The 11,514-nt window shown below is 33.2% G+C and overlaps 3 protein-coding genes across 4 annotated transcripts; all 3 read left to right on the plus strand.

Annotated features, from left to right (window-relative positions):
* The first annotated feature begins 3 nt into the window (after window positions 1-3).
* LOC129808898 (calcineurin B homologous protein 1-like) lies at window positions 4-1,456 on the plus strand. The gene is made up of 3 exons (XM_055858806.1): window positions 4-528; window positions 680-757; window positions 863-1,456. Exons 1-3 carry the CDS (start codon window positions 462-464, stop codon window positions 1,282-1,284), a joined length of 567 nt encoding a protein of 188 aa, XP_055714781.1. The 5' UTR covers window positions 4-461; the 3' UTR covers window positions 1,285-1,456.
* A 132-nt stretch (window positions 1,457-1,588) lies between these two features.
* On the plus strand, window positions 1,589-8,310 carry LOC129808862 (elongation of very long chain fatty acids protein AAEL008004-like). Its single transcript, XM_055858771.1, has 4 exons — window positions 1,589-1,611; window positions 7,070-7,150; window positions 7,210-7,781; window positions 7,838-8,310. Exons 2-4 carry the CDS (start codon window positions 7,090-7,092, stop codon window positions 8,132-8,134), a joined length of 930 nt encoding a protein of 309 aa, XP_055714746.1. The 5' UTR covers window positions 1,589-1,611; window positions 7,070-7,089; the 3' UTR covers window positions 8,135-8,310.
* LOC129808881 (elongation of very long chain fatty acids protein 7-like) lies at window positions 8,294-9,505 on the plus strand. Of its 2 annotated transcripts, none has more exons than XM_055858795.1 (3): window positions 8,294-8,442; window positions 8,516-8,844; window positions 9,015-9,505. In XM_055858795.1, the coding sequence occupies exons 1-3, from the start codon at window positions 8,382-8,384 to the stop codon at window positions 9,483-9,485; spliced, it is 861 nt and encodes a 286-aa protein (XP_055714770.1). In that variant the 5' UTR covers window positions 8,294-8,381; the 3' UTR covers window positions 9,486-9,505. The 2 variants fall into 2 exon arrangements, with proteins under 2 accessions (XP_055714770.1, XP_055714764.1); XM_055858789.1 differs by having other exon boundaries at window positions 8,319-8,442; window positions 8,492-8,844.
* Window positions 9,506-11,514: the final 2,009 nt, after the last annotated feature.

Below are 11,514 nucleotides of genomic sequence, written 5' to 3' on the forward strand. Positions count from 1 at the left end.
TTGTTAGAAATTCTTTGCAAAAAAACACCAGAGAGAAAATCGATACACCGCAAAAAACAATATGGCCGAAGGGGAATAATGCACAAGAGAATAAAAACCTTTTTGAGCAGAAAATACCAAACCCCCAATTGTTTTCTCAAGCAGAAACCACGCTAGGGACACTAGAGAATGTCGTGAGATAAATTTTCTAAATTAAAACACACTTTTTCTCACTGTTTTTGCACAAAAGCTGCGGCGTCACTTGTCGACTAAATTTTTTTTGCAAAACTCTACGACTTTGACAGTTGATGACACGGAGTCGTCCAAAAATCGTTAAAGAATCGATGATGATAGAGGCAATCGATTCATCGATATTTCGATGTGTGACTTTCAAAAAAAGCGGGATTTTCACTTCATTCTCCATGTGAAAGTGCCATTGAAAAGACGCGGTTTTTGCAGGTGATTCGTGCTTTTCCACTGCAATGGGCAATAAATCATCTTTAATTCTTCGTCCAGAGGATATTCAACAGATTCAGGAAGAAACAGGATGTGAGTAAAAATTAAATTTAATAAAAGTACATTTACCAGTATTTTTTTTTGGCAAGTGAGACATAAAATAAATACACCTTATCAATTTTGTGATATTCTCAATGGAGGAATAATTTATTATTTGCTCTACTTTATAATCTCACCTTCGCAGTTACACCTAATCAAATAGAACGGCTGTTTTCGCGATTCACCTCACTTGATCGAGGAGACTGTGGCACACTCTCAAAAGGTATTATATTCAAGCTTAAAAAATTATAGAGAATAATTGAAAAATTAATAAAAACCTGTGGTTATAATAATGTCTGAAATTTAATTGTTTTTCTCCCACTTCTAGATGACTTCTTGAGGATTCCGGAACTGGCTATAAATCCCCTCTGTGATCGTATTGTACACGCTTTCTTTATCGACAGCAATGATGATCGAGTCAACTTTAGGCAATTTATGAACGTTTTAGCCCGCTTCAGGCCTCCGAAGCCCAATAAAATCAAGCTCAACAGTCGAGAAGATAAACTAAAATTTGCTTTCAAGATGTACGACCTGGATAACGATGATCTAATTTCGCGGGAGGAGCTCCTCAATATCTTGCAAATGATGGTGGGGGAAAATATTGACCAGGAACACCTGATATCGATAGTGGAAAGGACAATTGTAGAAGCAGATCGCTCAGGTACTGGGAAGATTACCTTTGATGACTTCTGCAATGCTTTATCACGCACAGATGTTGAGAGGAAACTATCCATAATATTCCTCAGTTAAATGGACAAAGTCTTTTGCGGACTTGTACTCCACAATCACCAAAATTGGTCTCATTTACCTCCTCAATCATATCTTATCACATCAACAACAGATTTTAAAGTCATAAAGATTTGAGGTGTTTTCAAGCTTAAAGTTGTTGTGCAATAAATACAGCTATTTGATAATCTTGAAAGTTATAAGAGTGTGTTTCTGGTGTTTCTCTAATACAAAGTCATACAAGCGAGGAAAGTGATTTTTTCACCTGTACGTCTTCAATCTTCAAGCACCTGATGGCGGTTTCTCTTTGGCGTTGGAGTTGAATTGGAACGCCAGAGAAATCGCCTAAAGGTAGGCAAAAAGTGTAAATATGAAAAAAACTGCAACGATTTTATTTAAAAGCCTGTGTATTTCGAAAGAAGAAAAAAGCAATAAAATAGGACTTTATCTCTAGATCGAGAAACAGAGAATAATTTTTTTCAGGCAGTTTCCAAATTAAATATTCATTCACTGAGGAAAAAAATAGATTTTATTGACACAGATTAAGTATAGTGTGAAAAATAGAGCAATGAAATTCAGTATTTGTGAAATACGGAGAAGAAAAATGTGATGTTTGTCAGAGAAAAGAATTAAAATATAATTTCTTATTGGCATTTTAATTCAAGATCGCGATCAACTTTGCAAATCTATTTAATGATATGTGAAATAAAAAAAAATTAAATGCTTGTTTTTAATATTTCTTTAAAAGGACACGTAGTATGTGGTTCATGATATGATGATTTTTTTTCTTACAAATTCTTTATAACACTTTTTTTGTACTACACACACAAAGATAATATTGGATGGATGGATACGTAAAAAACATATTCTCCTAATTCTTCGCCAACATTAAACATTACCATACGTCATATTCAAAGTCTATAAAAATCTAATAATAATAATGATATAAAATAGAATATTTTGGTGGGAAACTTACATAAAGTGTCCAAAGAACACCAAAAACTAAAAGAACTCCATTATTTTAGCTAAATACAAGCAAAATTTTGGTAATTTTTAAAATTTTGGTGCTCGCTGGATTTTTTTTTTTCATTTCTTGGAGCGTTAACCCCATTCGGAACAATATATAATATTACAAACACAATTCTTCTTAATTTTTCTCTACACTTGTAAAAATTTATACTTTTCTACTATGTAAATACTAAGAATTGAACAAATTTATGAAAAATTAATAAGAGAAGATTATTTAAAAATTTTGCAACGCTAAAATTCAAAAATTGTTACATTTTTTATGGTTTTAGAACAAATAAAGATTGCATACCATATTTTAAGAATTTTACAATATATTAATCTAGTCATTGCGGTTTTTGGTGCTATCCAGAAGTTATCAAGCTAAATTATGAATAAAGGGGTGGCAAAGCGTTCCAGGCTTTACGAAATGCTCGAACTCGTGACTTAGATGCTATACCGCAAAAGTACTTTCGCATCATTTACCGCTGACCGGTTCTCAACCGATTTAAACCGATTCATAAGTCTCTCAAAAGATCCCCAAAATAGTTTTAAAAGTAATAGGATTGATTTTCAGATAAAAATTTTTGATCCGGTTATGAACCGATTCAAAACCGATTGGAACCGGTTTAGTTTTGTCGGAAATTCTAAGACCTTTCCAATGACCCTAAACATAACCCCATTCGCTTGATAAATGCGCTCTATAGGGACTTTTTAACCTTTGACCTTGAAAAACCGTTATTAGGAATGATTCAACGGTATTTTCGTATATGGACGAAATGTTCGCCTGGATAATCTATATAAAGTCTAAAACATCCAAAAATGAAAAAAATCGCACAACGCGTTTTCGAGAAATCCTAAAAAAAACATAGTTTTGGAGGGGAAGGGGAAGGGTGCGGGAAACAAGCGGCATGTTAACGATCCTTGGGTCGACTTATGGGGGGGGTCCCCCGAAGGTCCAAAGTCTCTATCTCTAACCGTTTGGCTTTTAGAGCTGATGACAGCCGGACGGACAGACGGACAGACAGCGTGACGACATTTCTCAGAAATCGTCTGAAACGTGAAGATTTGTTAAGAAAAGTGGTCTCCGGGGGGTGGAAGGTGGAAATTTGGGGGGGGGGGGGAGGGGGTGAAAAAATCGAGGGATTATATATACTGCTCTCTCCGTAGAGTTCGAGCAGTAAAAATATACTGAACTGTTGTATTCAACTGAACAATAGTTTAGTAAAAATATAAGTAATATTCTATGTACCTAAAGCAAATTATTTTCTCAAAGCAAAATCAAAAATTTTGCCTATTAACTCACAAAATGTTATCATTTTTTTGTTGAATATATAACAATTTAAGTACTGCCCTCTGTGATCTCGGACAATTCTTTAAAAAAAATAGCAGTAAAAATTAGCAGTTTGATGAAAAATATATTTGTAGGTACAAAAGAAATCCAACTGATGAAAAATTAATTGAAATGATTAAGAAGTAACTTCAAACCGAGCATATGCCAAGATGATTAATAACTTCTCAATTTTCTTTATTTTTATTAACTAAAAAAATGATTTTGTTTTAATTAAACACTTATCAATTCACTATTTTTTTTACTGATTAATTTTATTAACATGCAGATTGCAGATTAATTGCTGCTAAGTCCGAAAATTAAACCAGAAGAAATTCACCTTTTTGACCATATGAAGAATGCATGTTTAAAATGTCCGCTAGGATAGTTTGTAAAAAAAGCATCAATGGTTAAGTTCTTCAGATATTCCCAAAAGAATGGTTTCTGGAGGGAAGGAAATTGTAGTGTAATTTGGATTCCTGATATCAATCTGGGTACTCAGAACACTTCAAGTTGATATCGTCATCCGTTTGTTCAGAAAATAAGTTTTTTTTTGGCAAAAATTTGCTAGATTTCGTGTTTTTGGAAAATGTCAAAAATCAAAAAATAAAGCATTTAGCGGAATCGGAACAGAATGTCTTCTATGAACAAAAATGTTGTCCTAACTGGTATCTATTGAGTACTGAAAAAAGTACATTAATATTTAGTTTTGTTTAGTTTTTATGATTTTTCAGAAGTTACTCCTCTGTAAGGTCATTTTTGAAAATTTTTCGTTACATTTTGTATTTGTGCCCCCAAGGATTTTTTTTTACAAATATCACACCATTGTCAAGTTGAAGCACAACTACTTACCTTTCCAACGGATGCCCATTTATTACGCTCTGTACACTAGAACCGGAGGAATAATTGATAAAATGAAACAAAACAGCAAAAACAAAAAATAATCATTAAAAATAATTGTGACATATAGGAGCAAAGCCAAGAACAGGGGTGGAATGATAACTTTTCGATACTATCGAATCGATAGTATCGATAAATCTATATCTGTTAGATTAAGTGAATGTAAACTTTTTACGCATTATTGGGCCATCCATTGTGACATTATTAAAAGAATGTGACTGTTGATAAATATCTATATTAGATACAAGAAGTGCAGCTACCATTTGAAGTTTTCAAAATCGACAGTCGATAGTATTGAAAATAAGTTATCATGTCACCTCAGATTCTTGATCAGGAGTCTCTACTCTACCAAACGTACCATGTGAGATCCGTGTGTCAAAAATCGTGTTGCATAGTGTAATAGACAATGAAAACATTATTAAGAGTGAAAAGAATGTGTACAAATTTTTATTTTTTTTTATTTTTTAGGGCTCATTCACATTATGGAAAAATCATAAACATTTTGCATAGAAATTTTCTTATGAAGAATTGCATATGCAAATGCATGTAGGGGGAGATGGGGCGACTTTAAGCTATGGGACTACATTGATATACGATTTTTCGCATATTTCTAAAAAAAGTTGAATCTTACTATAATTTAAGTCAGATCCACAATTGTTTTGTCTATCTGAATTACATTATATTGAATTTAGTTTTCCTACATATTTTCAATAGTTCATTCTTTAAAGAGACAATTTTACTCAAATTGATCGTAGTTCAGATTTAAAAATAGGCAATATCAATATTTAACGCTAATATACAAATATTAGAAAAATACTTTAAGATTTTCACAATGGAAAACAAAAACAATTGTTTTTCAAATCTTAATCAATTTTTATAAGAAAATTTCTATGCAATAAATTTACGAATATTTAGGGGAAACTGGGGCACCACCAAACACGGGATAGCACCAAACACTGAGATTTTTTAACAGGATATTCGACTTCAGAGGACAAGACTTATAGAAATTTTTAGGTATTATAGGAATGCTTGTCCACTGAAGAAATGGTCGAGATAGTCCAAATAGTTTAGAAATAAAAATTAGTATTTGGTACTACCCCGTGTTTAGTGGTGACCCAGTTTCCCCTGCTATAAAATAAGATAATATGCACTCTCTTTAAGATATATTGGTATTTTAACAAATGTGGATACTTGTCGAGACTTAGTTCTGCGTGGATTAAAGCAGAAAAGCCATGTCAAGTACATTTCTTTCACTTCTGAATAAGACACAAAGTGACTAATCAAAATTGCTAAAAGAACATACTTTACCTTATTAAATGCCATCTTCAGTAATGAATAATAACTTCTTATATTTACATAAAGTCTGCATCATCTCTACACAAGATCATCAAGTGCGAATCGTGCGAATGATAAATTTGCAATTCAATATTTATTTTTTCGTAAATATGAGTTATTGAGTGTTTGTCGAGAGACTTTTCCATACAATTTTGTATATTTATCCAAATATATGTGTGATACATCATAAAGAATTTTTCCGTCCTATGATTGATTGATTAATTAAATTCCCATGCATATGTTTCTTTGGTGTAAAGAACTGATGACACTAATTCAGATGCGAAATTTATATGCACGTCATGTACGAGGATCATTAAATTTAAGAGATGCTTATATATGTGCGGAGGGCATGGTGTTGAAGGAAGAAAAAAAACTGTGACTTCAGCAGCCCCAAGAAATTCAGAAAGTGAAAATCGCAATTCAGCGAAAAATGCAAGAAGAAATAATACAAATTTTCACTAAATTATACACTCTGATTGGTGATGACCCAAAAATTATCCAATACCAATTGGTGGTCCACGAGATCAACGATTGGACATCATGAATTCCATCTCAGAATTTACTGTTCAATTCCGCCAAATATTTCACCCATAACGATCTTTTATGTTTGATTTATGTTTAAATTCATGATTACTTCTTTCGCACCAGGAAACGCGACATTCAATGTAAGACCAATTTCAAGTGTTAAGCAAGGTTCCAGTATATAATTTACCAATTCAAATAAATAGACAATTATTTGCATTTATTTGGGAACTATTTTATAGAAACTATTTGAATTTTAGATAATGCTGAATTAGTCTTTTTTCGGAGCTCAAACTGAACACTTCTAAAGGAAGTGGAGGATCGTACGTTTTCTTGTGGATACCAGTGGTAAAGATAGAAAAAATTCAAATTAAAAGAAAAATCTCTTTAGAGCAATTTAATTTAATTAATTTCTGTTGTGCCTGGTAAGAAAAGAGTAAAAAATTATCCTGATGTGGTTCTATGCATTTTTAAAGCATGTTTCAACTAAGATTTTATTGAGATTGGGAAAGAAGTTTATTTTCAATATTCTTTGGAATCGAATGAGTGATCTTACATTTTTTGCTAAACTATTTGGTTAATTGTAATTCTCAAAGATTTACTTTTTGTTGAGTGAGTGAAAATAGTTTTTCTGTTAGACATAAAATGTGATTTATGATATGAACTTTGATTTCTCATACTTTTTTTTTACTTTTACTATCTTACAATATCTTCTAGAAGTGTTCAAATTCAAAATCATGGCTCTTGTTATTGGGAAGATGGCTGGATTGTATCACTATTTAAATGATGAGTTAGGCGGTATGTGATTTATGGAATAAGTGAAAAAGACGGATGTTACAGTGATCATGCATTTTCAGATCCTCGAGTTGTGGATTACCCGATGATGAAAAATCCACTAATGCTATTGATATTGGTTGCAGTGTACTTGTATTTTGTGCTTAAGTGGGGCCCAAAATTTATGGAGAAGCGAAAGCCCTTTAATCTTGAGCGAATACTTATTGTATTCAACGTGATACAAATTGTGGTTTGCTCTTACATTTTCATCTCAGGCTTTTGTGCTGTTAATTCAATTGAGCACAATTGGCTTTGTCAACCAGTGGATTACACCAGATCACCATCTGCATTGCGTATATTGATTCTTACTTACTACTATTTCCTGACAAAGATTCTTGATCTTTTGGACACGGTGTTCTTCGTTCTACGCAAAAAGGATTCACAAGTGACTTTCCTGCATGTCTATCATCATGCAGGGATGCTTGTTTGTGCCTGGGTGGCTGTGAAATATGTCGGAGGAGGACACAATGTTACACTTGGATTGGTCAATACGTTTGTTCATATCGCCATGTACTCATATTACTTGCTGGCTGCTCTCAACTCCAAGTACAAGAACAATATTTGGTGGAAGAAGCACATCACTCAATTGCAATTGGTATGAAAGGAATTTGATAATTGCTTTATTTTGACTGATTTCTCTTTCTTTAACAGATCCAGTTTTTCATTCTCTTCGTGCATTACTTACTACTCTTCCTTATTGACTGTGGATTTCCAAAGTTCATTGGGTACTTTATTACACCTCAGAATGCTTTTATGTTGGCCATGTTTGGTGACTTCTACTACAAGGCATATATCAGCCCACTAAAATCGACCTCAAAGGTCATGATCACGCCAAAAAGGAAACAACCAGTCAATGGGCATTTGGATACGTATCTCGATAACATGACTGCGACTTTTGGCGCCGAAGATACCAGTGAAATCGCAGAAGATCGTAGAAAGAATCAATGAAATATCATCATGTGAAAGTACAATAAATTGGGAAATATTTGACCTCCCAATTCGGCACTCTCTATTCCATTAATACACATTATATTGCGATCAATTACCAATTCTAATTATCCCCTTGTGTACAACTCTTTAACTATGCGAGTCAGTATGGAATAAATAAGTGGTGAACAAAGTATAGGTACACTCTATCGATCACGCTTGTTAGCCCAGTCAATTGTGGTCCCTTAGTGAAAATTGTTCAGTGATAATGGCTTACGTGTTGAGAAAAATTGTTGAGCTCTACATATATTTCAATGAAGAAGTCAGCGGTGAGTTTAAATCAAATTGTGCTATGTGGGCTATGTGCAATATATTTAGTGACATGTGAATTTGCAATTTTAGATCCAAGGGTCTATCCCTGGCCCATGATGAAGAATCCCTTCACCACGATCGGTGTTCTTCTACTGTACCTTCAGTTGGTGCTGAAGTGGGGACCACGCTTCATGGAGAAGCGACAACCATTCAATCTTAGATACATTATGATAGCATATAATGCTGCCCAAATAGTGCTATGCTTTAACTTACTCCTGGATAGTCTCCGGCTGTGTTACTTCCAGGGATATAGTTTGCTCTGTGAGCCAGTAGATTACTCAACATCTGATAGAGCTATTGCTATTGCTAAGGGATTTTACACATACTATCTACTCAAGAATTTGGATCTCTTCGACACTGTAAGTTTATTATCCATTTTCTAATTTTAAACAAAAATTTTGGATTAAATTCACTCAAGTTTTCAACAAAAAACATCAACTTTACCAAAATTATTTCAAAAAATTAAATAACCAATCCCATTTGATAAAATTCTTGCGATTTTAAAACTTTATTTTTTTCAACAAAACAGATCTTCTTTGTGCTGCGTAAGAAGCAAAATCAAGTGACCTTCTTGCATGTCTATCACCACACGGGAATGCAACTATTGGCCTGGCACTCAGTCAAGTATCTTCCGGGTGGACATGGTGCTTTCATGGGCAGTATCAATTGCCTTGTTCACATCATTATGTATTTCTACTACCTACTCACAGCGATCAGTCCACGATATAAAGGCAGTGTATGGTGGAAGAAGTATTTGACCCAGCTCCAAATCATCCAATTCTTTGCCATCCTCGTTCACTGGCTCGTACTCATTCCCAGCGACTGTGGCTACCCACGATTTCCCATAATCATCATGGTGCCACAGAATCTCTTCATGTTCTGCCTCTTTGCTGACTTCTACTACCGCGAGTACATTCGAAAGAAGCCCTCACCACCAGCGAAGCAGAAGCCCCTGAGGATTGCAAAACAGTCTGACCTAATGAAAGAAAAGGAAATATAAAACATTAGAATTTATTCCAATTTGCATCTTTCCTAATTGATCGTGTACTCGTACTGCCTAGGAGTGTTGCGACAGAAGTAATTCGTCTTCACTAATACATCAGCATTTTGCATTCAATGCACTTCCGCTGATTTAATATAAATACCTCTTGTTCGATGCGTGGATGACCCTAAAAAAAAGCGCGAAATCAGGCCCAAACGCGATAGCATCGCTATGAGAAGCCATAAAAAGTGAAAAATTGCAATTTCGCCAATATATATCATCTGGCTGCTGGTGAAGATTCGCTGGGATGCAACAAATTCTCTCAAGATCAAGAGTTTGCGCGCCCTTCATTGGTCTCCATCATCATATATTTTTCGTCTGGTGCAGAAAAATCGCATTTTAATTGTAGTGAAAGTTGACTGCCTCTGATCACGCCAAAGTATCCAGTCTGACATATTTATTCAGGTGTCTCCAAGAGGATTCTCTCTTGACTTTATTTTCTCCCTCAATCGTGTAGGACATTGGAAATTGAGCTCGATGACAAAGTACCTCATTGCCAACACGCAAATTTACACCATCAGATTTGTTTCTTCCTGGACCACCGCACTAAAACATATCAATAAGGTGTGCCATACATTTGGTGAAAAGAGAGTAATGAAATATGCTCATAATTTTTTTTTTATGAATTATTCCCTCGTAATTTTCACTCAATTTCCTCCGGAGCTAAAGCAACAATTTAAGCCAAAAATCGTGTTGAAACAGTTTTGAATAAATGCTCATGTTCCTTTTGATATTGTTTTACGAACAGGTTCCTCAAACCTATAATTCATATCGTTAATATTTATTTTCATTTGGTATTATTAAATGGAAATCGTTTATTTAAATTGAGCATTGTTGAAAAATTACTTCAAGTATATAATGCTCTTAGTCTGATAGAGGGGTGTTGAGCTCTTTGAGACGCGTATTAATTTTGTAAAATTATTTTCTATAAAAGCATTAGCGTATATACAGATGCTTATTGATTTTATAAAAAAAAAATATTTTAAAAGATATTTAAAATTATGTAATAATTTGGAGTATAAAGAGGAGTTATTGTATCAACTTTTAAGACATTTATTTGGTTGAAACGATTTTTCTTTGACTTTTAAATAGATTTGATTAATTTTCTTAATGAGAATTTAGCAATTATTATTATTAATCGTATCGAAATATTTTGTATTACAAGGTAACCATTTTACAATGTCATATGTCATATCCCGTGTTGGAAGAAAAGAAAGAAATTTAGTAATGAAAATGCAGAGAAAACTGAGGTATTTTAAAAAAAATCTTGTAGCTAGCATGAAATGCAAAGATTTAAAAGAAATACCTTTTCTCTAGTAATCTCAAGAGTTATTTTTAGAAGAAGAGTAATTTAGAAGAATTTGTCGTATAAATAATCAGAATTAATCAGTAATTATGCACTGACGTCAGTTGAATAATAAGTTTTAAGACTTTCTTTCTTAGTCGTTTTTAGACTTTTTAGGAGTGTTTGTAGTGAGAAGAATGCTTATTTCACACACAAAACGCTGAAAAAAAAATTATAAATAAATATAATTCACAGATTTGCATATAGTAATACAAAATTCCAAGCTGTAGATTTTTATTTAGGGATATTCAATTTGGTTAGTACTTTATCAATTTGGTCACTAAAAAATGAATTGAACAGTATAATAATTTATTTTCGATAGTAAATAATGCAAAATGGATCACATACTATTTTAAAAAATACATGATTCAAGATGGTTCAAACCTTTTAATTTTTAGTTTTACTAAACATACTTCACTGTTTATACCTATGCATTAAGGATTTATGATTTCCTTTTCAATTATCTGCTTACATTTGATTGTATAAAATGATAATATTTTGCTAAAATACTGTCCAAATTGTTGCAGACTTCGGAATCCAAAAAATAATAAATTCCCCAACAAAAGCAAAGTTACAATAAGAGATACTGCACGTGCATGAGAAATAAAGAACTTTTGATTTCATGAAGCCCTGCCGCTGATC

The sequence above is a fragment of the Phlebotomus papatasi genome, chromosome 1 (assembly GCF_024763615.1).
Source record: "Phlebotomus papatasi isolate M1 chromosome 1, Ppap_2.1, whole genome shotgun sequence".
Taxonomy (NCBI): Eukaryota; Metazoa; Arthropoda; class Insecta; order Diptera; family Psychodidae; genus Phlebotomus; species Phlebotomus papatasi.

What these genes read in the sequence shown, in the direction of transcription:
- LOC129808881 (XM_055858789.1), top strand. Translation starts at nt 8,382, where the DNA reads ATGGCTTACGTGTTGAGAAAAATTGTTGAGCTCTACATATATTTCAAT. An exon ending in TTTCAATGAAGAAGTCAGCG is followed by an intron (nt 8,443 to 8,491) that starts GTGAGTTTAAAT and finishes CAATATATTTAG; the next exon opens with TGACATGTGAATTTGCAATT. An exon ending in ATTTGGATCTCTTCGACACT is followed by an intron (nt 8,845 to 9,014) that starts GTAAGTTTATTA and finishes TCAACAAAACAG; the next exon opens with ATCTTCTTTGTGCTGCGTAA.
- LOC129808898 (XM_055858806.1), top strand. Translation starts at nt 462, where the DNA reads ATGGGCAATAAATCATCTTTAATTCTTCGTCCAGAGGATATTCAACAG. An exon ending in GATTCAGGAAGAAACAGGAT is followed by an intron (nt 529 to 679) that starts GTGAGTAAAAAT and finishes TCACCTTCGCAG; the next exon opens with TTACACCTAATCAAATAGAA. An exon ending in CTGTGGCACACTCTCAAAAG is followed by an intron (nt 758 to 862) that starts GTATTATATTCA and finishes TCCCACTTCTAG; the next exon opens with ATGACTTCTTGAGGATTCCG.
- LOC129808862 (XM_055858771.1), top strand. Translation starts at nt 7,090, where the DNA reads ATGGCTCTTGTTATTGGGAAGATGGCTGGATTGTATCACTATTTAAAT. An exon ending in TTTAAATGATGAGTTAGGCG is followed by an intron (nt 7,151 to 7,209) that starts GTATGTGATTTA and finishes ATGCATTTTCAG; the next exon opens with ATCCTCGAGTTGTGGATTAC. An exon ending in ACATCACTCAATTGCAATTG is followed by an intron (nt 7,782 to 7,837) that starts GTATGAAAGGAA and finishes TTTCTTTAACAG; the next exon opens with ATCCAGTTTTTCATTCTCTT.